This window comes from Camarhynchus parvulus, chromosome 2 (genome assembly GCF_901933205.1).
Source record: "Camarhynchus parvulus chromosome 2, STF_HiC, whole genome shotgun sequence".
NCBI lineage: Eukaryota > Metazoa > Chordata > Aves > Passeriformes > Thraupidae > Camarhynchus > Camarhynchus parvulus.
The window spans coordinates 131,583,021-131,609,343 of NC_044572.1; the positions used below are offsets into that span (position 1 = coordinate 131,583,021).

The window sequence follows — 26,323 nt, forward strand, 5'->3', positions numbered from 1 at the left end:
GGCACCGGAGGGGCTCGGCAGGGCAGGGCCGGCCCCGCTTCTGGGAGACACCCGCGGGTGGGGAAAGATCGGGGACAGCCAGGAGGCGGCGGGATGGGAGAGAAGCGGGAGGGGAGGGATGCGGGAGGAGAAGGGGAGGGGACAGCCAGGAGTCGGGGGTGGGGTGCGAGGGGGGACAGAGGAGATAATAAAGCCGGGGAGAAGGGGTAGAAGGAAGAGCGGAGCCGGGGAGAGCTGGACGAGCGGGGATGGGGCCGAGGGCGTGAGCGGGGCCGGCGGGGCGGCCGTGCCCGGCGGGGCGATGCTGCCCGGGCGGCGGCGGCGGCGGCGGCTGTGAGCGGGCGTCGCCATGGGCTGCGGGGGCAGCCGGGCCGACGCGATCGAGCCCCGCTACTACGAGAGCTGGACGCGGGAGACCGAGTCCACCTGGCTGACCAACACGGACTCCGAGAGCCCGCCGCAGGAGGGCGGCAGCGCCGAGGGCCCCGGCCGGGAGCAGGGCGGCCCGCGCCCCGGTGAGTGCGAGAGAGGCGGGCGGGCACCGCGGGGAGGGGAACGGCGGCGACACCCTGTGTGTGCACCTACACACGCTGTGTGTGCACCTATACCCGCTGTGTGTGCACCTACACTGTGTGTGCACCTACACCCTGTGTGTGCACCGACACACGCTGTGTGTGCACCTACACCCTGTGTGTGCACCTACACACGCTGTGGGTGCACCTACACACGCTGTGTGTGCACCTACACCCTGTGTGTGCACCGACACACGCTGTGTGTGCACCTACACCCTGTGTGTGCACCTACACCCGCTGTGTGTGCACCTACCCAGCGTGTGTGTGCACCTACACCCTGTGTGTGCACCTACACCCTGTGTGTGCACCTACACCCTGTGTGTGTACCTACACAGCGTGTGTGTACACGTATACATCCTGTGTGTGCACCGACACCCGCTGTGTGTGCACCGACACCCGCTGTATATTCCCGTACGCGCTCGGTGTGTGCGCATGGAGCGGGCTGTACCGTGTTCCCGCTGTGAGAGGAGCGTACCCCGCCACTCCAGCCCCCCCCGCCAGGAAATGCAGCCGCCCGAGGCTGCTCGGAAGCCGCGGCGGCTCGGAGCGCCCGGAGCCTCTGCCCGGCCCGGCCCGGCCCCGCCCGGCCTGGCCAGAGCGGCCCTGAGACCGGGCAGAGTCGGGAGCGGCCCCCGGGACCGGGCAGAGTCGGGAGCGGCCCTGAGACCGGGCAGAGTCGGGAGCGGCCCCCGGGACCGGGCAGAGTCGGGACCGGGCACCGCCGGGAGCGGCCCCGCCGCGCTCCGAGCTCTGGGCTACCAAAGCCGGCTCGGGCTCCAGAGACCCCCTCACGGCCGTGCCCGGCTGCGAGCGAGAGCGTGCAGACGCCGTCAGCTGTGGAACAATGTTATCAGGAGGGAAAAGAACTCGGTCCTTGAGGTTTTTTTCTGTGGAATACGTGGCTTTTTCTTTTAAAAAACAAGTAACTTAGGAAATAAATTGAAATTAGGGAAGAGGCAGCTTTCTTTCACAGTAACTCTGATGCCTTCTGATACACAGAAAGTTGACCAGAGGGTGGGTTGGACAGGAGCAGACCTGCAAGTTTGAATTTCCCAGTTCTTGTCAGTATGCTACATTCCCAGTTGTGCACCTGAGGTGTTACAGAAGTGACAGATATGAGAGAGGGATTGAGGAGCTCTGATCTGATGTGCAGTTTAAATTGATCTAAGAATTATTGTGTATTGCAGCAGTATCTGGAAATCTCAGCTTAAGTCCAGAAATTCATTGTGCTAGATACTGTACAAATGGTTGCTGCCCAGAATAATTACAATTTCCATGTAAAGCAGTAAATGCCTATAGGCAGGTTCAGATGTAAATAAGTAGCTTTACAGACTTTTGTAGAAAGTAACAAAGCACCAGGAAGAAATTACAAAAGTGCAGGAGTGAAAATTCACAAAGGCGGGCATCACAGGCCAGCTGGAATAGGGAGACCAAAACTCTCTGCTGACCAAAATATGACAGGAAGGGAGAAGTCACAAAGGGTCCATGTTGTACTCCTAAAGGCTAAAGAAAGACTCTGCAGTAGCCACATGGGAAACTATGAGAATGTGAAGGTGAATGGGTCTATAAAATACCATATTGAAGAGGATTAGATAAGGAGTTTAAAGTGGCTCAAGATGATACTGTCCAGGAAGTTCAAATTGTAGGTAACAGTGTTGTCTCCAGCAGTGAAAGCTAAACAGAGTGTTAGCTTTTGACTCACACTTACCATTATCTTAGCCATGTTTACTTTGAGTTGTGCCTAATCATAAACAGAAGCTAGACAGTTCAAGATCTGATTCTGAACAGGAGGTGATAAAGAGGTAGATCAGTAAGTATTCTTCCTAGAAACATGGGGTAATTGACTTTGTATTTGGAGATGAGAATACCAGAGATAAGGAGAAGAGAACAACACTCGAGACCATTGGAGACTGATGAGGGCATGAAAAGCTTTACAAGACAAGCTTGCAGAAGAAATCAGAAGGAAAGTGATGAGGAAAGTACAGAGTAGAAGCAAAAACAATTCACTCTTCAACAGAGATTCACTCTTCAACAGAGCTGTGGTGGCAGCAGTTTAAGGAGCCTGAGGAACACACACTGATCCCAATTAGTGCCTCAAAAGTCATAAAGTACTTCAGGGAGGGCTGTTGTAGGGTAAGGTTTGAGGTAGGGAAGGAAAAGGGATAAGGAGAGGTGCTCCAGGGACAATAACAGTACTTTAATTGAATTTACAGATGAAAGGGAGAGGAAGAAGCAATTGGAGGGGCAAATGAAGTCAAATGTGGGTTTAAGACGTGAAGAGAAATACATGACTTTATTGTGAGAACTGAAAACTACCTTAGAGTGAGAGACAAAAAGGAAGGGTAAGGGAGGGGACAAGAGCAGGATGGGAGAGACGGGAAAATGGGAGATGGCACTGGCACAAGGTAAAGCAGGAAGGAGCTGAAACTGGGACACAGAAAGGGAGGAGGCAGCCAGGGAAGGGGGCACCAGCCAAATGAGGTTGGGGAAAGAAGAGGAAGTTCTTCTCTGTCGTTTTTCATTTGGAATAAACTGGTGAAATTCTGTGAAGAGAGAGACATAGAGATAGGATGAAAGAAATATTTTGGGAAAAAAAAATTTTGGGGAAAAAACAAAAGCAGTAAGAGGTGGTTGTGATTGCCAACATGTCTCAGTTGTAGAAAAAACAGAGAATTGGACATCAAAATGTAAAGAGGAGTAAATCACTCAGGAATGAAAGAATGTCGTGTATACAGAATCAGAGAGCGTAGCAGTGAGGAAAGGGTTAGTAATTACCACACATTAATCTTTGTAGTTTCATACCACCACGATTTTCATCATATGCTTCTCTTTTTTCATCCAGTGCATTCAGCTTTCTGTGCCTGCTCTCATTGGAATTATATGTATTTCTGTAGCCAAATGTTTGTGCCTTTACCAAAGCATTTTGAAAGCTTAAATATTATTAAATTAATAGGAAAGTATTGAGGTTTTATAATTTTCTGATTTGCTTTTCTGTTTTTCCAATTTCAATTGATCCCTTCTTAGACTATTTGTTAATTTCCCTACTTGATTTTTTACATCCATTTTTATAATGTGTATTGTTATCTCCCTATTTTTTTACAGGAAGACATAGAGGCTCATATTAGTTGCTATAACATACCTAAAGTAAGAGAGGCGGTCTTAGGTTCATGAGAAGTGATTTAGGGGATGAGAAGTTATCAATAGACACAAATATAGGTGGTTGTAACTTCTATAGTAATGTATGTTATGTAACTTGATAGTGTTGCAGTGCACTGCTGAGGCTTTGGCAATGAGGAACAGGGCAACCAAGTATGGATGAAGAGGGATAGAAAAGTAATAACTCCATGAAGCACTGCAGGTGCTGGAATTGAAAGGCATTTTCTGGAAAATAAGTGTACGTACTGTTCATAGGATGAGTGGCTTCTGTGAGGGAGAAAAAAAGGAAAGAATCACAATGAGCCCTTACAATAAAGCCATTTCTTGGAAGAACATCCATTGCATATGTGAGCAAAGAACTTTTCACAGGACTGAGCTACTGCGTAGGCTATAGCTGGGGGAAATAATAGGCTGCATTTCTGCTTAGTAGCTGTTCCTTGATCCTTGCAACTCTTTGCACAAATTGCTTTCTCTTCAGAGGGTCTGATTCAGCTAAGTGGAACTGTTAGCAAAGTAATGACTTTCGGAGGAAGAAATAATCTGTGGGTACAGATGAGTCCCCAGGGCAGCCACCATGGGTTGCACGCAAACCACGGCGAAAAGGTTGAATTCACAAAAAGCACACAAAAACTCTCAAGTATTTTGGAACAAGCTTGCACAACCTGTTATGTTATATTGGGATAACTTGCTGAAATGTAGATGTAGATGTAGATGTAGATGTAGATGTAGATGTAGATGTAGATGTAGATGTAGATGTATATCCTAGAAATTTAAGATGTACAATTTACTGCCAGAAACCAGAACCGTACATGTACTTTATAAACACATTCAATATAAACTAACAAAAATTAATTTTGTTTTAAAGCAGGTTTAAAGCCATCTTATTTCTACTTCTTTCTATTTTCACTGATGAGGTTAGCTGCTGTATTAAATTATTTTTTCTTTATTCTACCTGAAAGCCCCTCAGAGTGGATATGGGTCTTTGTCTTGTGGTCAGAGAGACTTTACAATCCATTTACCCCACGGGCTGCAAGTGCCTTAAGACATGGATCTCTCTTTACTGTTTTTCCACCGCAACCAGCACAGTAACACCCCAGTCTTTAATAGGGATTGTTATTGAAATGCAAATAAAAGTAATTAATTTTAAATGATGTAGCAACCAAATAAAAAATAATTCTCTCATCTCAGAATGGAAAAGTTGAATACTGATTGCTTCAGGGCTGACTTGTTCCTCAGCTATTAAATTATTTGTTGATTTTTTTAATCATGATGTCACCCACAGTATCAGCTAAAAAAATTGCTTTTTATTCTTTGAACTTCACACTTTTTCTTTAGTGAAGTAGATTTTGGGTTTTTTTTCCCCTGAAGCATATTAAAGAAAACAGTATCCGTATTTCACACAGACTCACCTCATGTACTCAGAAGGACAACTTGCCCATGGCATCAGCAAACAGAACTGCAGTAAGTGGTCTGCCAGGAATGAAACCTGCAATTTAGGATCAGTGAAGACATTTGCAAAACAGCTATGAAATGGGAGGGCAATCGAGTCCTTTGTAAAATAAATAGAGAGAATCAGAGGAATACAGGAGAAATGTTATCACTGTGTAGCAATCTGGCTGGCTAACAGTTTATGTTGCATAATTGCCCTAACATGCTGGTGTGTTTGTGAGTGATTCTTGCCCTGCTCTCTGGGGTTAAATGCCTGGCTCCTGCTGCTGCTGCTCTGCTGTTCCCTGGCGGCTGACAGCTCCGGGGCGTTTCGTGGACCAGGCTCATCATTTGCAGCTCGGCTTTGGTCAGGCCTCAGGATGCCGAATGCGGCGTTTCAGGGGTAACCTTTGGCGGGGAAGTTCTGGCCGGTCCGCTTTGCCTGGTGTGCGGCGGGGGCTGCGAGCAGCCGCAGCCGGGCCGGGCTGTGCCAGCTCCGGTTTCCATGACAACGGGACGATGCTGGCTCGGACCGCGCTGCCGTCATCCGCTCCCGCCCTCGCCAGGTGCACGCAAAGTCAAGAGCTCCACAGACATAAATAAGCAAACATCAGGTTGTCAATTAAGAACCCGGTGCAGCAGAGTGTTTTTCATGAATTGGGCTGCAGGGAAGTGTTTAATAAACCATCTGTTTTAGGTCAAGAGGCAAAGATGGATCAGTGCATTAGCTAGGTATATCAGGATCTCTTTGTGCTCTTATGCCCTTATGTTCTTTTATTAATGGGCTGTTTCAAAATCTGGAATGTTTAATAAACAACTATAACAGTGATTCTGATGTGATATTTTCAGGAGATAGCCTTATTACTGTTCAGAATTACAGCGAAAGTGAATAAATGCAGCTCTGCTGTAGACATATTGCAGCAATTCCCTTTCCATGTTAGTCCAGACCTTGGGTATAATAACGTGTTGTGTTTGTGTGGCAATGTTTTGTAGTGGGGAGCAGGGTACAGGTTGGTTTCTGTGAGAAGCTGCTAGAAGCTTTCCCCATGACCCGAGGAGCCAGGCAGCTCCAAGATGGACCCACCACTGGTCAAGGCTTATCTCATCAGCAGTAGTGGTGACACCTTTGGGAGAACATATTTAAGAATTAATGGGGGAAGAACCTGCAGAAGAGCAGCTGGAGAGAGGAGAGAGAATATGTGAGAGCAGTGCCTTTGCTGTAGGGAGAATTGCAAGGGGGCACAGTATGTAATCTTATTCCCCAATGAGTTGCAGCTGGGGCCAATTAAGAACAAGTGGCATACACACCTGTAACCAATTAAGAATAAATGGCATAAAAGGGTGGAGTCAGAGTAAGAGTCAGAAGACTGCAAGAAGCAGGGGAAGACTGCAGGAACCAGAAGAAGACTGTAGAAGGCTGCTGCAAGAAGCAGGAGACGACTGTGAGGACCAGGAGAGTCCCAGAGATGGCTGCTGCGAGGACCAGGAGAGTCCCAGGAGAAGATGGTGAGTTCTCCTGGAAGGGATGAATAATCTCAGAAGAGGATAGACCACAGGAGAGGGTTGGAGAATCCTAAGAGAATGGACTCCAAAGCCTGTGGACATGCCAGGGCTCTGTAGCAATTTAGCAGCAATATCCTTTGTTGGATTGCTGCTGGATTAGCTGCAGATGCTTCTGGCTGTGTGCTTCAGAAAAAGCCCCTGGAGGGGGTGGACACTGTAATATATAAGTGTGGTTGTAATGTTTACTGTAGAGTAGAAGTATTTCTGTAAAGTGTATAGGGCAACTGTGACCCACTGGGATGGAGTGGGGGAGGTGGTGCTGGTGAAGCTGAGAGTGGCAGGTGGAAGCCACAAGGAGGTCTGGACCTGATTTTCTCCAATCAAGACACCTGGAAGTAGGTGAGCCACCAACGAGTAATAATGGGACATTTGAAGTCTTTGTTTATGGGCATTTGAGGTCTCTGCTTTGTGTTATGACCGCCTTGACAAGAAAAGATAGATGCTGTAGTAATGTAACTGTTATAATGTATAAGTTGTAATGTATTGCTGTAAAACAGAAGTATTGTTGTATTGTGTATACTGTTATAATGTATTACTGTAATGTATAAGTATTGTTGTAAATGTGTTTAATACAACACTTTGCCATTTCCCATTCAACACACTGTTGTGGGTTGATCTGGGCCAGCTGTCAGGCACTCACTCACTCCCCTCCCAGCTGGACAGAGGAGAGCAAATTGAATAAAGGTTTCATGGGTTGAGATAAGGACTGGGAGAGAAATCACTCATTAAATACTGTCACTGGAAAAACAGGCTCAACTTAGTGATATCAAATGAATTTACTGCACTAACAAAACCAGAGCAGGATAATGAGAAGTAAAATAAGCCCTCCTTCCCACCTCTACCTCTTCCCCCAGTGGCTCAAGGAGGCAGGGAATGGGGGTTATGGTCAGTTCATCACCCAAGGCTTCTCCTGCTGCTCAGGGAGGGGAGTCCTTCCTTCCCCTGCTGCACTGTGGGGTCCCTCTCACAGGAGACAGTTCTCCATGAACCTCTCCAATGTGAGTCCATCTCACGAGCAACAGCTCTCTGTGAACAGCTGCAGTGTGAGTCCACCCCATGGGCAGCTGTCCTCCCACCGCTGCTGCAGTGTGGGTCACTCTGCCATGGGTGCAGCCCTCCAAGGACAGCTGCTCCGGCCTGGGGGCCGGGCCCTCTCCCCACTGGCTCTTCCACAGGGAGACAGCCTCCTCCAGGCATCCACAGCTCCAGTGTGGGTCTCATCCACAGTTTCAGGTGGATCTCTGCATCCCTTTGGACCTCAGTGGGCTGCAGGGCACAGTGGCTTCACCATGGGCTGCACCAAGGCCTGCAGAGGAATCTCAGCTCTGGTGCCTGGAGCACCTCCTGTCCCTCCTTCTCTGCTGACCTTGGTGTCTGCAGGGTTGTTCCTCTCACATATTCTCACTCTTCTCTGCAGGAAAATTATCACTACACTACAACCTTTGTTTGGATTTTCTTGTACAGTACATCATATACTTGGGGTTTGCTCAGTGTAGAAGCCAATCAAGGATTACAGTGTTGGCCTAAACCGCTATTTGTTGCTTCACAAGAAAGCACTGAAATGATTGGGAAAAAAATCAGACTCAGATGATAAATACAACTTTTTGTAATGACCATATTTTTCAGCCCAACCCTAGCTGTTAATGCTTCCATTCCATGCATTTTCACCTTTGCTGTCATTTGATAGTGCAATAATGGTTTAATTTCACATTTCAGTTAAAAAATGGCACCAATACTTATTTGGCCCATCAGATCATACTAAGCAATCTACCCCACCACCTCTGGAACTATTTTTAAATTGATTGTTTTTTAATAAATATCCACTGCCTTAAATAGATCCAGCATCCATAGATAGCAGAACATAAGTAAAAGTGTCAAAGGTAATTAAGAGATGAGAATTTTTTTTCTATGACCCTTCAGCTTGCTGTTCTGTGAGATGTATCAGACCCAATTGCTGGGAAATCTTCAATCTTATTTGAGAGTAGGTGGTTCAGATAATGCAGGAAGCCTCCTGACCAGTCCCTGTGTCTCAGGTGGGAGCAGCCACCCCCCAGCCCTGTGACAGGAGGGGAGGGCAGGGGCTGGACAGGGCTCTCCAGATGCTTCCTCCTTCCCCAGCAGCCTCTTCATTGCACTGTCTGCTTCTGTGATTTTCTCAAAACACTGCAAGAGTTGTAATGCCAGCCAACCTAAACTGTGATCATCTTCCCACAAAACCTCTCAGACTTTGATTAGCATCCATTTAGTTGGTGGCCAACAGCCTTGATAAACCCTCCCTACAGTCTAAAGCAGACCTGCTAGGATTGATCACCCACAGTTTACCCCACAATAATTTGCCACTGATAAAGTAAATTTGCTAAAAATGTCACGTACAGGAGCACCTGAATTACATGAAATGCTTTCCCAGCTCTCACATACCAGAAAGCAGAAAGGCTGTTGAGCATCAATAGAGATGATTTGCAGGAAGATGAACTGGAACCATCTCTCCAAATTACTTCCCCGTGGAAAAAAACCCTCTTTTTTTTGCAGCACTGAAGTCTTTAAAGGCAAAAATATTCCTAGTTATTGAGAGCCAGAGGTCTGTAATTAACTAAGGGAAGGGATTTTACACTGTCTCTGCAGCAGGTGGTGGGGAGGAGGGATGGTGAAAGAGGGAGAGTGCCTGAAAGGGTTGAGCAGGAAACCTGAGTCGTGGTTTTGTCAATAGTAGATCCTGCCTGCAAAATGCTGAGAAGGAAATTGCTCTGCAAAATTACTCTTTTTGTGGAAACAGCACTCTTTGCCCCATCCCAGCCTTTATATCCTGATTCAGGACGTTTAAAAATTGTTTTTTCTTTTCCTTGGGAATGTTACACTTTCTAGCCAGTTCTAATTCTGCATTTTCCAGTTTAGGAATGTAGAATTCACAGCAAAAATTTAAAAATTTAATTAGATTTAAGCAAAGATTCCTACCAATTTCAAAGCAGAAGAGCAATGTATTGCATACAGGAAACACAGTTAAGAGTGCAGTTTACCCTCTTGTTCATTAATTAAAATTTCCAAAATTTCCACATAAAGCACATATTGCAGTAGTTCTGCATTGAAGTGACCAAAATCTCTCTTTTCTTTAACTGTAATCAGTTCTAGAAATGTATCTTTTCATAGAAGCAGAAATTATAATGTTAGTTCCAACTTTTTTTTCCTCAGATGCTCCTGCAGTTTAGAACAGATTCCAGTTAAAAGAAATCTGGGATTGAAAGTTGGGGTTTATCTTCAATTGAATCTGTAATATTTAAGACCCAGGAACAGAATGGTCAAAGCCAGCAGTTTATTGTAAGGCTTTCTCTGTGACCTGCACCCAGCACTCCTCTTTTCTGGAGTACAGGACCAGATCTCTCTGGCTGTGTGGTGAGTGGGTCCATTTTTCAGCAGCTGTCTCACATGAAATAATGGCCTTGGCCCTTTGCTGTGCACAAAGAAATAATGCAATAAGGCAATTTTATCTTCTGCTGAATACATTAGAAAATAAAACACCAGTCTGCTTCCCTAGAGTGCCACAATGTCTTTTCTGTTCTGTTTAGGAAAAAAACCAACAGCTTAAAAGTAAGTCAAAGAGGTAGATGAAGGAGTGGTGTTTTACCAATTAACATGGGCAACTGGAGGCTGTGAGCCAGGACTTTACATTTTAAGCTTTTCGTGAGTTCACTGAGCCCCTCTGCATTGCTGTTTGCCTAACTGAGCCTCACATTTTAAGCAGCTGATTAAAACAAAGCAATGTTGAGCCTCCTCCTGGGAGATGGAAGATTTAGGCTAGCTGGTCCAGATGCATGCTAGCTACTGTAGAGAAAAATAACCCATAAAAATAGCCCATTCTTTATTGACTGACTGAAATATTTTGATTGTGGGTTTTTTGCCAGTTTCCAAACAGTGTATATAGTTGTGTTTCTGTCTCTGTACATTTTGTGTGGATATTGTCCTCATGTTGCACTTTTCATTTTTGTTAACTGCTAGCATTTCCCATGTGGGCCATCAGAATTGTTTCAAGCACTTGCAGTACTAAAAGCATGAATATCTGACATTTGCACAATGCTGATGCCTGAGTGCTTTCTGAATGTTTACATTTTGTGCGGAAAAGATGGAAAAATGCAATGGATTTATCTAGAAGATGGTTGATGGCTGATGGCATGAAGTTTTAATGTAGTTACTGCCTTCATTTTAGAGTGAACATAAATGTGAGTGATGACTTTTTCACATGCATACAGGTGCCTTAAAGCCAAAGCACTTTATGATCATAGTTACACTGGTTAAGTCAGGAGTATCTGTATATTCATATGTATTCATACTGTAAGGCTGGGAATGCCACCAGGTCATACAGTCCACTGGAGTTTCCTGAGTTAATTCCCACAAGAAACATACCTTTGGGACATTGAGTCTGAATTTACAGCTTTCCAGTGGTTGACATTTTGCTTAAGCTTTTGTAAATTATTCCAGTAATCAATCACTATTTTAAAAAATAAATGTGCAATGTACTACTTGGAATGTTTAACTTCAATTCCAGCTGCTGAACCTTGGTAGGCAAAAGTGAGGATTCATTTCAGCTCATATTTCAGGTACCTTTAAATGCTTTTCATGAGAATTTCTATTTAGTCTGCCTAAATATTTTTTGCTGCTCCTCAGTGTGATTAAGTGAAATGATGCATTTTGCTCATCTTAAAACTCCATGTGTGATTAGCTAGGTAATGAGACTGATAGTAATGCTTTCCATGTCTATGTTGGAAATTAGTCTAGACCATAATGAGAGGTTTTATTACCGCATCCCAAAGGAGAAGGAAAGCCCAGGCAAAGGAGAGGGAGGGAAGGAGCCTGTGAACACCTCCAGCTGTAAGGCACTGCTCAGAACAGGGTGGCTACTGCTGTGGGAAGGGTGACTGAGAGGGCCAGCAACCTGCTGCTTGTTTTCCATCTCACACAGTGCTCTCCTGTAAGGAAAACTTCTTTCTTGGCCTTTTAAGGAAAGGTTTAGACAGGAACTGAGCCAAAAGCCAGCACTTTGGGAAAGCAGGCTGATTTGTCATAATTTGGACCCATGATACAAGGCATTGTGCATGGAGTATATAATTTTTAACATGTACTTTTCATGGGCTTTACTAAAACACAGCCAGTATATTTCCATGTAGAAAAGCAAATACCCCCACTCTCTATCCTTCTAATATCCAGTACCATGAAAAGCACTTCAGAGCTTTGCTATTTTGTGTTAGTTTTTCAGGTTGGAGGAAGGAGTGATCTGTTTCTGGCACATCATGTGACACTAGTTAGTTGCTTAATCCATTCTGTGTTATTTTCCCAGGCAAAAGATGTACTCAGCTGTCAAGGTCTTCCAAAATGTTGCTGATGCGTATTCCAAAATATGGTGAAAATTTGCTTCTTCTATCTTGTTCCAGTTATCAAAAATTGTACCTTCATGCATTAAACTCTGTTGTCTTTCTGACATTAAGTCCTTGCCTAGCACCATAATTACAATTCTCTCAAGTTTACCTTTTGTATCTTCCCTTGATGGTCAGGCCAATTCCTTTAATTCATCTTCTGGGGTCTATTTGCCATGAAGAACCCTTTGTCTGGAGCTTTGAAATGATCACACATTTGTTAAAGAGTGTTGCAGCATGCTTTTCCTATTTGGAATAAATATAAATTTTAATATTCACTTTTATTTCACAGACATGGTTGCAACACTGTTAAATTTGTTTACAAGATAGTTATTCTGTGATTCTGTATCCCCATTTGAAATTGAAATATACCAATATGCACAGATTTAGCATGTACTTGTGAATTTAGGCCATGCAGGTGATATCAAGGTTTGCAGCTGGAGAATTTGTTTGTGCTTTAGGATGAGCTCACTTGAAATAAGCTTCCCCCTGTAAGATGGAGAAAGGTACAGAGCTCCTGGCTGCCTCCCCACACCAGCACTGTGCCTGGGCACGGCTCAGCCCTGCCTGCCTGGAGACAGCTGTGGAGAGACCTCCAAAATGTGTGGAAAGTGAAAATGCATTTGTTGTATTTTGCTTCACTGTCTAAAATTCATATCATATTAGAGTTCAGAGAAATCATTCTGGATCCTCTGGATGTTTGGGAAGAAAATTTATTGCATTATTGTATTTACTGATACAAAGCATTGTTTCTGATAATATTTTCCTGCTGCAGTAGGTCATCCCTCTGTAAATCTGGATCCTTCATCCTAGCTCACAAACCCACTCTCTGCTATGCGTCAAAGTTTCTAAATTGTTTCTTGTTAGGTAAAAGAGCTATTGCATATTTCCTGAGCATCTGGCCTCATCCCTGAGGCTACTACTTTATAGGAAATGACTTAAACCTGACTTTTGTCACAGCCCCCACTCCATTTTTTTATTGGATCCTTGCTATGTCTGGCTTTTGCAGCCAAAGCATGCACCAGTCCTCAGGCCTGCAGATGCGTGGCTTTCCCAAAAATATATAGTTTCAAAGCAGGAAAATTGGTAGAGAAAACAGATGTTTCAGTGCTTTCTATACTTATTATCACTCTGTAGCATTAAATGCAAGAAACTTGGTGAGGATTTCAAACACATATTTCCTCTGGAAGCACCTGTATGTGGTGATAACACTTTCCATTTGTCTTCCCTGTGAGCTTTCTCTCCATCTTTAGAGTGCAGCATCTTTTTAGGCAGGCACTTTCTAGAGCAGCATCTTATGCATTATACATGAGATAACAGTCCTGATAAATAAGAAAGGGTGTTGCTGAACTAGAAAATGGAACCCTACTGGTTTGTTCATAGTCAGTTCCAAAGGTAGAAATTTGGCTAATCAACAGCTACTTGCTTTAAACAAATGTATGCTTGTTATTCCATAACAGAGCACCTGACAGCACAGGGTCTCCTGGGTTCTGGGTCAGACCTAGAACAGGTTTGGGTCAGAATTCATCTCCTGTTTTGGTCACTACCTGTTGCTTTAAGATGAAGTGGGAGAATACCATGGCAAACACACATGCAGTAATTTTCTCCACAAATAGTTGATTCTTCTGGCTAAGATTAACTTTGTCTCCTTACTACAAGGCTTCATACCCTGCCCAAACTTCTCAACAGCATTGGCTACTGCAGCATTGCTGATTTTCTTAGTCACAGAAATGTTCAGGTCACCTTGAACCTTGCTAAGATTTACTCTTTGTATTAAGCCTGTGCAGGAGATCCAGGCAGACCTACCTATGTGTTATTTGTGGTTTGAGAAGTTTCCTGTGGTCCTGTTATTTAAGAGCCACAGAACTGTGTCCCCTAGATCTCTTTTCTGTCTCTCTGTGCCAGATGTCAATCCATGACACTACTTTGCTTTTCAGACCAGTTTTACATTCAAAACCTGAATAAATTAGGTGATTTCCCCCCTTTTCACATAATCTTTATACAAAGGTAATACAAAAATCATACAAAACTGGTTAGAAAGACTTAAGAGTAAAAATTTCCTCTCCTCTTTATGAAGTACTGTTATTAAGAATAATTTGAATTCTTAGGTGTGACTAGGCTGTATGAAGAACTAGAGCAGCATGTATGCAATGTTTATCTTTGATTATCATTAGTATTGTCATTATAATAAAAGAAACCAGAAAAAATAAAAAATACAGGTCTAATGTCTTACATTTTCATTCTGAATTATACATTTTCGCTGACTTCTCTGTGATGAACATCCTGTTTACTAAAATAGTTATTTTCAAAGCTTTCTTAGACAGCTCCTCCCCAGGTAAATGGTGGGGGAGGAGGTTTAGAGCTATATGATTTAAGCATTTTGAATGGACATAGGCCTGCAAGTCTGTGAGCAATTTTTCAGACTTCAATTTTTAATATCTATTGCCCAAACCACAAAATTGGGATGGTACTGTCTGACAATTTATGAAAACTCATTCAAAATTTTAAAATTGTAGTGTTTGCTTTGTATTATTGGAGAGCACACCAAGCTAAGCTGCTTTCAGCTGCTTGTTCTGATTCCTGTGCTACCTCCCAAGTTGTGTCAGTCTGACTGCTTGCGTCATTGGGGGAAGAATGAAGTCTAGGATTGATTTCAGTTTAAAATAACCCTTTTTTCCCCTGATGCTGCTGAAAAAAGCATTTGTCAAGCTACAGCCTAAGGGATTTCTATTGGCATGGTAAGAAAGGCAAGACAGTGTGCCTGTGCAGGCCAGCAAGCAAAGAGAAAGGTGGTAAACGTTGCCATGGGAGGGTAAGTTCTTTTAGGCACACTTTGTGCTGGAAAGGTGGACTTGGATTTCTGAATTTATGAGCAATGGGGCTGCTGCAGGGCTGTTCTCCCTGTGGCCATTGACACAGAACTCGTGTGTGTTCCTTTCAAATAAACCAGACTGCATGCAGTGAAATACCTGCCCCTTGTCCTCCATTCCTCCCCACAGAGGGAGCAGCCTGGCAGTCCCCAAACCCCAACCAGCCATTCCTGAGGGGAGGGTCCCCATCACATTTGTGGGCATTTAATAATCACCCAGAAACCCAGGTTTTGGGAATGGAACCTTGAGAATATTGCAGCCTTGCCAGTTCTTTTGAAAGTAAAACGTGTATTTGACAGAGCATTGAAGTGGGATCTGCTGTTTCCCCTGGCCTAAAGAGGCCCACAGACTTTTGGCAGGGGTGCCATGATTGAGAAGAGGAGAATGAAGACAACATTATGGAACCTGTTCATTTAGATGTTTACATTGATTTAACAGCACTGGTGTAAGCTGAAAATCTACCATGAAAGACCAAGGAGATTATTTACCAAACCCCTAATGTGAGGATAGCATAAATATCTCAACAGTTTGCTTGTTTTAAACCACAATGAGGCAAGACCTTTACTATTGCCACCCTGCTGGCTTTTAAATTCCAATAGTACATAAGAGACTTAACTCTTCATTTTTGTGTACTGTGGCAAATCCTAAATAGCAAGACAAAAATATTTGCTATTTTAAAAGCAACCCTGTGTTCCTAATCCTTTTTAAACATCATCTCTGTTTTGCAATCATCATCTTGTGTTATGTATCTAGTCTATAAATAGGTACTGCTTTATGGATTGCCAATAAATCTCATGCTCTTAACACCACTACTTATGTATTCTCACTGTAATTTCTTCTTGGTGTTCATACATAATGAGCAACTCACTTAAGCCTCTAAGCTGTTGCCCACTGTCTAAATCATCTATTTGCTAATGAAAATGAATTCTAAATTAGTTTCTTAACTTCAGAATAGCAAACATATTACAGTATAAAATAAAAAATCTTTTTGTCTAGTATTGGTGATCACTAGGTCATCCATATAAAAATATAGTAGTGATAGTGGAAGGCTCAATACTGATACTTGGTTTATATTTGACAAGTATTGCAAAAAAAGTCACACCCCTGCAACACAGGATGCAGCAAGTATGCTCAGGCTGCAAAATGACAGAGACAAAAAATGATCCAGATATACATTTTCAGGATTGAGATTTTGCATCTGCCTCTGGAAATGGATTAATGTAAGAAAAGTTTTTCTGTGCAAGACCAAAAGACACAATACAATCTGATAAATGAACAATTGAACTTAATAACAAAATGGCTTTTTAGCTGACAGATGTTTCACCAGACAATTTAGTCAGAGACCAGATGGCCAAAGAGATACATGGTGGAAAGTAATTTCATAGGATGACTCCACAAAAGGAAAAACTCATCATTTGGATGTTTGAAATGTCAAAGACTCAATTAATGGAATTAGTGTGTAATTCCTAGTGCAGTTTGCCTGTTGAAAGCTGTGCTCAAGCCTGTTCTCAGAGCTCCACTGCCAGGTGAAGCAGTGAGCTCCTGGCTGGAGCTCTGACTCACACGTGGCTCACTGCCTCTCCATCTCCCTTCCTGACAGTGCTTTTGTCTACAACATCAGCCTGTGCCACTCACTGCCCTGCACCAAGGCATCGTTTGCCTCTCCTCTGGTCCTGTGGAGTGATAGGGAGAGGGAAGACCTAAAACACAACTAGGAGGGGAATTTTGGGAGATGCAGGAGAGGTGAAGTTTACTGTTGCCTTATTGAAGTTGCGTCTAAACTTGGACACAAGAACAACATCAGTTTTTATATCTAGCAGAAAAGGCAGTTCCAAAGACAGAAGTATTTTTTAAAAAATAAATTATAATCTAATATTTTCAAGTTTCAGTTCAAATTTTTTCAATCAAAAACTACATGACAGCATTATTAGTTACCACCACTACAAGTGTCTTTGGAGTACTCTGACTCCATCTTCTGACTGCTCAGTGAAATGCAGTGACTAGTTTGTATTCAGACTTCTTAACTCACAGAATCGTAGAATGGCTTGAGTCAGAAGAGATCTTAGAGACCTTTTATTTTTACAAAATCTAATATATTTTCAAGAACAAGGCTTTGAATATTTGGGTGAAACTTTGTTGAATTCAGTCATTGCCTTTTCTAGCTAATACTGACAAATGTTGCTTTCTACTGACAAATCATCTTTTCTTACAGATTTCTGAAAAAGAATTCAGGACATTGCTTCATTTTTAATATCTTTAACACAGCACTTGAATCCTACCTGATTAATGTAGAAGGTTTTGATGACACAATGTCACTTCATACAGCCATGGCTTGTCATTGTTTTTTCACACATTTTTTTCTCATTTAGCGTCTATGACTCCTTAATTTTTCTAGGTTTGATACCTGCATTGCCAGTTAGTAAATTTGCCTTCTTTGTTTCTCTTTTAACATAAAGCTCTTCATAAATAGGCTTTGACAAAAACTAAACTGAGAGCAACAGTCATGCATCCTCCTTGTATTTGGATTTCTGACCCATTGTTGCAACCAGATGTTGAGTTCTCTGCACCCACCATAAATAACAACTGATTTTTGTTAATGCAGTAAGATGGGAAAATTCATCTATGCTGTCCAATATCATATTGTACAATTCATGTGTATCCACACAGCTAGAGCAGAAATAAATTATTTATTTGATTGCTGATAAGCAGAAGAACATGAAATAATTTTTTTCTAAATTTCTCAACTTCAAATGAAAAAAATATTCAAAGCAAGGCCGTGCATAGAGCAGCCTTTCATCCCTATTGTTCTCATCTGTCATGCTCACATCTAACCCCTTCATTTCCTAGAACTGGAACAGATTTAAGGGGGCCTTCTCTGGGTCTTAAGTTCAACTCTTGGTCATGCAAGGAGTTGTGTGTGTAGAGAAGTCAGTGGAGACCTGCAGGTGACAAAAATCCATGGACATGCTGCACTCATTGACTGTTTTCCCAAGATTTCCTGAGCCAATGTTTCCCAGAGCAGTGGACCATAGGAAAAAAGCCAAATGATGTCAAATGTGAGGATGAAGATGCCACAGGGAGGTAGACTGCTCTCCCTGGGGTACTGTACCGCACCTTGCATCACTGACACCACCACAAAACGAGGCAAAACAGGCATGCCAGGGCCAGCTCACATTGCTCCTCAGTACTAACTGCCCAATTCCATGTGTCCCTACTAGGTCTTCTGGAGGATGGGAAATTGGCTCACACAGGTGTACCTACAGCATCAGCCACAGCTGGAATGCTGAATGCTGAGAAGAGGAGCAGCTGTGGCTCTCAGTGTGCAAACCCCATAGTCCATGGCACGGGAACTACAACACAGAGACAGAATGGCTTCAGGACCACAGAGGTATGAGTATAATTATGGTCCCTATTGCCCAGCACGAGCTTCAACCAGGTCTAAGTTACTTTTGTGACAGCTTTCTCTTTGCAGTGAAACTGTATTCAGTGTCTTGAGATATGAGAAAATGGTGCCACGCTGCTCTATAGGCATGGCATGATTGAGCCGAGCACCTCTGGTGATGCTTCATGCCTGAACAGCCACAGAATTGATGTTTTATTTGTCAATCAGAGTAACACACACTTGCTACAGTAAAAAAAGCCGTCATGCTCATTTCTTTCCAACTCAGTCCATCTGTGGCATGTATCGTGCAAACTACTTCGATTAATTATCTGAAAAGGAACTTGTTTTCCCTTAATTGCTGTTCTGCTTAAAATACGTGCACTGCATGAACCCTGGTTCATTCAAAGCTGGAAAAAGTCAATGGGTGTCTTTTCAATAACTTCAGCTGGCTTTGGATCAGCGACTCCCCCATTTTCCCCTCACTTATGTGTTGTGTACACTGTATACATTGTAAGGACGAGGCTTTGGGGCTATGCCAAAGTCCAGCCTTATCCTGCCGCAGTTGCCTACCCACCCACCTGCCTCCTCCAGCCTTCCTTCCACTTGCTGCCCTGTTTGCACAGCAGCTGCTGAGCTGCTGCAGACTAAAGAACGCCAAAATCTATGGCTGGTTTACCGCTTCCTTGGTTTCTCATGTGAGAAGGTATTAGCTAAAAATTTGGGGAAGGAAGACTTCATTGCCTTCTGGGTTATCTGCAGATGTAGCAGATAAAGTCCTTTACATGGTCCTTGGCATTTCTGGGGGAATCTCAATTTCTGCTTTGAGAAGTGTTTGCCATGCTGTTATTGCTGTTTCCCCTACTTTTTCAGGGGAGTCTCATTACTATATCATCTAATTTCACATCTGGGGAGAGTGAGACTGTAATGTGCAGTCACGGGTGAATGTTTACATCCCTGTGGGAATCTGTCAAAGGTACACTGCACTTCCTTCTGGGTGAGCATGAATTGAGCCTTGAGGTATTCCAAGTGGAATCATAAATAACATCTTTTACATCGAGTTTTGCCCTCTGTGAATAGGATGCTCCCTGAATTTGCATTACAGTTCCACAAAATTCAGCACAGCAGTGGTTAAAGGTGTAATATTGGCATTCAGTCTCCTGCAGACAATGGTGAGTGGCCACTGTCCCTCAGTTTTTTCACCATTTTCCAAGGGATACAATTGTTTTTCTTATCTGTACAATGCTGGCTGGATTGGTAGCCCTCTTAAGCATAATTTTTACCTTTACTTCCAGTTTTTGCTTTATCTCCTTTTCTTTCTGCAACTGTTTGTGCAGCTGCTCAGTTTCCAAAGATAGCAACAATTCAGTTGTTTTCCTGCCCTCTATTTCCTCTCTCAGATTTTGTTTCACACTGCTATGTTTTTTTCCTACCTAGTTTCTACAATAATTGTCTTTCCCTATGCTCTATTGAAGCGAATAGAACCTTAAAATTATTTTTCTCAGTTGTAAGCTTGTTATTGGGTTTCCAATCTTTTATTTCCCTCTCAAAAGCCAGCGATGAATTTAATACTCCATTTTCTGATTTCAAAGCCACATGTTCTATACATAATATATTTGAGGGAAGGACTCTTTGATTCTCTGTTGCATGTAAGATAAGTGAGCCTCCAATACTGCACAAATAATTGCTTCATCTTTCCAGAATTTTTGGGCCCATTTCTTGCCTGCCTGGGAAGGAGCATATTCATACTTCTGTAACTGTTTATCCATGGCAATCCTATTGACTACACCAATTCTTCTGTCACATTAAAAATTAGGCAAGGCAGACATCCCCCTCCCCCCCTTGCTTTCTGTGCTGTCTGCAGATGTAGTGGGCATGGGGGCCTTCCCTTCCTCACTCGGTATTACCTGTCTGTCTGAGATCCTGGGAGACCTTCACAGACAATATTTCAGAGTAAGCACTCTGGCACTGTGAGTCTGGGGAGGTGCTGGAGGCACAGAGTGGTGGCACAGTAATTCTGGTCAGGACTGCAACCCCTGATGCAGAACTGACATGCATTGCACTGTAAGTCTGGGCGAACTCAGTAAGACTCCGCATTCACAAATAGGGCAATTTCTTGCCTCTTGGACAGAGTAAGGTCCACAAACTGCTGTTGATAAATGCAATGACATCAGAATGCATAAGCAATAGTATTACTGTGGAATAAAGCCTACCTGACAGGAGTCCCCATGGGGGAGGAGAGGGTACAGCCTGTTGAGCATCCCAGGACACAAAGGAAGAGTATCCTCTGACCTCCTTCCCCTATTAAGTCATATTTATATTGTTCTCTTCAAGGATGGGGGAAAAAGTTTCAGTTGACATAATTTCACACTTAAATGGAGTTTGCGTAACTTTATATACATGTAAAGATTGTACAGGTTTTACTTTGCTAGCATACTACATGGGGCATGAAAAGGAAGATGAGATTTCAAGTTCAAGAAAATTTCAGCTTTTGGTCACCATTTGGGTCATTCCTTTAGCTTAATTCCTGTTAGCTGCATTGTTTTAAACAGAGAATGACTGCAACACCTCTGTGCAATCCCCCCTTTGTTTCTTGCCTCTCTCAGACATGAAACAAGCTCTCCTGGTGTCCCTGCTCCTCAGACATGCAGTTTGCTCCTGCTGAATTACTGCCAGTGTGGGCACTCCTTCTCGCTGAGCTTTGTCTTTTGACATTTTTCCACAGAAAGTGCCTCAGCACAGCATGTGGCAGAACAGCTACACCCACCCCATCAGAAGCTGTCCCATCTTGGGAGTCACATCCCTAAACCAAGGGGTCTGAGCAAATGAAAAAGGGAATTTGGATGGAGCTTCACCTTGCATTTGCCAACACAAAACACATCAGTACATGTCTATTTATTTTATACCTCCATTGTATTATTATCTTCCGTGTTGATATAGTACACAGATATTCCCAGGTGACATAAAAGATGCTGTATCTTTTAATCAGATACTGCTGTATCTTTTCATGAGGTACTGCACCTCCAGGTGGACAGGGGCACATTCCACAGCAGCATAACATCTAGAGCTGTGGGATTTCTGTAAATGAAAAGTCCAAATGCTTGTCATAGCCATTAGCCCACAGAGAAATTTTAATTGGTGAGGTTGGATGTGGCCGAACAGAACTACACATTATCAATCCAATTTGAAAAACACTTGGTCACAATTCATAATTACAGTGTGTACCTGTCCTACTGTTAGAGAAAATTGTCTAATTTTGTAATTGAATGGAAAATTACTTCTGTATTGCACTTAGTAGGAAGTATGGGCAAATTCCCACAACATATTAATCATGTGAGTGGTGACTGTAATGGTACCAGTCAGTGAAGTGTGGGTTCCTGCCCTGAGGCCCCATGACTTTGAAGATACACCCCTGCATTTTCTAGCTGAGATACATTCAGTAACATTTATCTGTGCTGTTGCAGTTCAGTGCAAAACAATTTCTGATAATAACTAAAGCATTTACATTATTCTCCACATCCAATGCAGGTACATAAGAAGTTGTTTAAACTTCTTATAGTAAAAAAAGAAATATAAATGCCTAGAGAGAAAGTGTAGTATCTAATTTAGGCTCCAGCTCTGGTCTGCCATTCTGCATCTCTGTTCTTCCACTTTTAGGGAACCATAAGGTGAGCATATAATGTGAACACCTTAAGTTTAGAGTTGAAAAGGTGACTTTCCCCTGCAGCTCAAAATGTACCCATTTTATCTACCTGAGCATTCACATTTAATAGAGTTTTTCTTTTGTCTCGACACGCTATAGAATACAGTGCAATGCAGCACATGGTGCCCTTGCAAGGCTTGGGTTGTGCCATTGGCCTGTGGGCCAGCAGGGGATAAATCATGTCACCTCTCTGTTTCTCACTTTCTCCTGCATCAAGCTCTGAAGCAGCCATCTGCCTTATCCCTTGATACCTGGTTATGACAGGGTACAGCTTGTGCTGTTGAAGCGGAAAAGGTTTGACACCAAGTGAGTCAGAGAAATTTTATTATCCTCTCATGACTGTAATGTCAAAACAATTTAGAAGTAAAAGATGATGATGATGATGAAGACAGTAATAAAGAAAGGACTGCTAATACCAGTGAAGGTAACAGGTTGGTCAGATATCCCTCCAAAGAAAAGGTGGTATCCAGATTATGTCCCTGACTGACAATAATCTGCTTTGATTCTCATTGTAGTCTTTGGCAAGGACTTGCATGAGCAGTAGCACAGGGGGAGCAAATAGCAAAGGAGCTGGTGCATTCAGGCTGCAGAAATGTGAAATCATACACAGCAACAAATTAACTCCAGATGTTTCTCTGTGATATATATGAACCTTCCACTTATATCAATGTCTGAACTTTATCAGATATTATTTTACCTGGCACTCTTACCATGTAAATAATGGCTAATTCACCTGGCATTCCTTACACTCACAAATAGTCTCATGGAACACTGGCAATGCAATAATCAAACCCACCTAACCCAGCTGTGTGTCTCTATCAGCCCAGATCTGGGTACACTTTATTAGACCTATCCAGTTTCCTGTGCATTATGGTGCGTTGCTTATGGCAACAAGCAGTCTGGGAGATGGAAAAGTATAAATTTAAATTAGGGATGCACTTGCATGCCTCAGACAGACTGACTTTTTTGAATATTGAAAATAAACTGATGAATCCCTGAAAGGTATATAGTGTGCTTGGATCTTGTATGCAGGCAGAAGTGTTAATTTAAAACTATATTTTCACATCAGAAACATAAAATCAAGTACAGAAAATTCAAGTTCAGGCTAGTGAGGCACTATTCACGACAACACAAAAAGGAACCTCTAATTTTCACTCCTGGACTGAAACCAGATTTATTTGCTCTGCCTTTACAGTACACACATGCAGAGATGATAATTATAGGCAAGAATGTTGATCCAAAGCCTATGGGCATCCGCTGCCTTTGCAGCAGATAAAAGCTTGTGTCCATGCTGAATGACACAGTTGCTCTGCACCACAGTGCTGTGTGAAGGATGCTGGAGACATTCTGTTTATTACATAGAACTGTTTTTGTAAGTTAGGGGTTAATCATCAGTGACTCTTTCTGTTGTCATTGTGGAACTCACTGTACTGTTTAAAACTCCCACAGAGTAAATGGGACACACAGAAAACGTCCTCACAAGAAGTTGCCATTAATGTTACAAAAGGCATCAGACAAAGTGACAGAAGAAAAACAAAGAATTGTGCCAATTAATGAAGAAAATTGCAGGTGAGGATGGACTTAACAAAGCTTCACTGCACTTTAAATGTCAGCCACTGAAGACATAAAGATCTCTAGGTGTTCCAGGTTGAATACAGCGGGCAGCTGCTACTGAGTGCCTCCAGAAGCAGGTCTTGTGGAAACCAGCTCCAAGCACTGTAAACATTATAGTGTTTGTCTAAAGACAGACATAGTAGTTTGTCTAAAGCAGTGGCACTGCACAGACATACACAGAAATTCATTATATTTGGTTTTTTACTGACTTCCATGTTATCCCTTGTGTATGTCCTGTTCTGTGTTGCTATTAAGATGAGACTAGATAATAAAGGGTACAGTTCATCACAATTAAAACCAGAAAATGAACAAATGAATCTGAATTTTTAGTCATAAAGTGCTTTTAAGTGTGGATATTCAAACCCAGAGTTCATTTAAAGCACTCACATATTTTAAAATACAAACCCAGACATCTCAAGAAAGTGAGACTAAAGTCTAGTCTTCCACTAAATCTCTTTTCAACTATATATATATAGGTTATATATAGTTAAGTCATACTGTAATGTTTTTATATATTAAATGTTCAATTACTTCGTTTTAATTTAATTTATTATGTTTGTATTGATATAATTTTGGTCTAAAAAATAGTAACTCTCATATTGATCAGCCTTACTCGAAAGTCCTAGTCTCAACTAATAAGTAGAGTTGTGGCTACTTGGTTGTTTTATAAATGCCCCTTTGATCATGTTGAAGCCCAGTCTGACTAGGAAAAAAGTTACCATTAATATTACAAGAAAATAACCACAATTTTTAAAGTAATATCTAATGTCAGTTCAAAAAGTTAACTTTTTTGGATAAGATATAATAAATTCACTGTGCTGAACTTATTTAATACATTGTGAACATCCTGTACCACAGTACTCCATTATTATAATAAATATATATCTAAAAGGAATATAACTGTTCAGTACAGTGAAGTCTAGGAATTAATTCAACATATTACTTCTTCATATGGAAGTAATAATATATATTCTCTGTGAGTTTGCATGTTTATGAAGATAAAAGAGGTAAATTTATTTGCCTCCCCTATCAGACATATATCCATATATCCATAATATACATCCATATATATATATGGATGTGTATTAGTATCCTTAAAGGGCCATTTAAAAGAACTACTCAAAACAAGCATAAAAGAATAGAATTGTGAACTGAACCCTAGTTTGTTCTGTATTGGGACCCTTTTAATAGCTTGCTGCTTAAGTGTATGAGTTACTTTCCTTGTTGTACAACAAGTCTATGCAATAGGATTTGTTTATTAATTACTCCAACAAAAAGGCAAACTGGAATCCAGAGTTAGAGCCAGAATTTTGCATACCATAGCATATTCTAAAAGGATTTACTGGCAGAGAGAGTGCAATATAAACTTGTATGATATGAGAAAGCTACAGAAAGTGATTAATGATCCTGATGTGTTTAAGGATAAACAGGATTTTGAAGGAAGGCAAAAGGGAAGGTTTGTTGTGTAAGAAGCTGTTCCAGAGGTTGTGGCCTTGGGTGGATACCACATTAGAGTGAGTAGATGCAAGAACAAAGGCAGTGAGAGTATTTATTAGCTAAGAAAGTATTTAGTGATGATGTGCTGAGCAGATGTGTCACACAGCTCGGGTCACACCACAGAAGGAAGCCCATGAGCTGCATGTGACATGAAGCAGCCCTGGCTCATGCCAGCAGCCATCAGGGAGGCAGCTCTTGAGGCTTGTATTCCCAGCATGAGCTGTGACAGGATGGTTTGCAGGAGATGGCCTTGGTACACAATTACCTGGGCAACAGCACAGACCTTGCTCATGCTGACCCATGCTCCCATCAGGGTGGCAGCTGCAGTGTGCTGGATGCTGCCTGCCCTGGACTGCTCATGATAATGTTCCTGAGCTACTCCAAGATCCCCTAAACCTGTTTATATCCTGAAACTTAACTTTACGACATTCAAAGATTGGATCCAACTTCTGTGGTAAAAGCCATGTTTAGTAATAAGCAATTTTATCCACACTCCCCATGTACTACATTACTGTTCTTATTCATTAGGCATTAGTAACTGAAAAGAAATGACATGTCCTAGGTGGCTTCTTTGTGTTTGATGTGCAAGCTTCCAATGACCTTAATAAAACTAAGAGCATGTTGTGGATATGTAGATCTTGCTTCTGTACACAGATTGGGATATACTTATGTTTACTTTCCTTCTACTAGAGATAACCACAAGTAGAAACAACCAATTTATAAAATAATACCACACTCTGTATAATTAGGGTGACAGAATCTAGTCTATACCACTTTTGACAATTTAAAGTCCTCATAATAGATTCCCATGTTAGTTTTAGTGGAAGAAGCAAGACCAAAGAATCATCTGGACATTTTCACTCCAGGTGGCCTTCCTATAAATGAGGAGTCTTATTTACAGGGTCTGTTCTTTGAGCATCATCTTTCAAATATGGATGGCTCAAAGACATCAAATAAAATAACCATGTTAAAAGACATGGACTTTCAGATGAAGGACCTGTGGGCATCTCTGTCTTATATGTCAGGATTTTTTAAATGTAATTTTCCCCAAAAAGGCATTATTGTCATATAATTTATTTGATGTCCCTTGGCTGCACGTGAAGATTTCTACAGGTACACTTTCTGCTGGAGTGATTTGC

At 42.3% G+C, this 26,323-nt stretch overlaps 1 protein-coding gene across 1 annotated transcript; it reads left to right on the forward strand.

Annotated features, from left to right (window-relative positions):
* Positions 1 to 349: 349 nt before the first annotated feature.
* On the forward strand, positions 350 to 24,087 carry BAALC (BAALC binder of MAP3K1 and KLF4). The gene is made up of 3 exons (XM_030943581.1): positions 350 to 515; positions 18,210 to 18,379; positions 23,523 to 24,087. The coding sequence occupies exons 1-3, from the start codon at positions 350 to 352 to the stop codon at positions 23,625 to 23,627; spliced, it is 441 nt and encodes a 146-aa protein (XP_030799441.1). The 3' UTR covers positions 23,628 to 24,087.
* Positions 24,088 to 26,323: the final 2,236 nt, after the last annotated feature.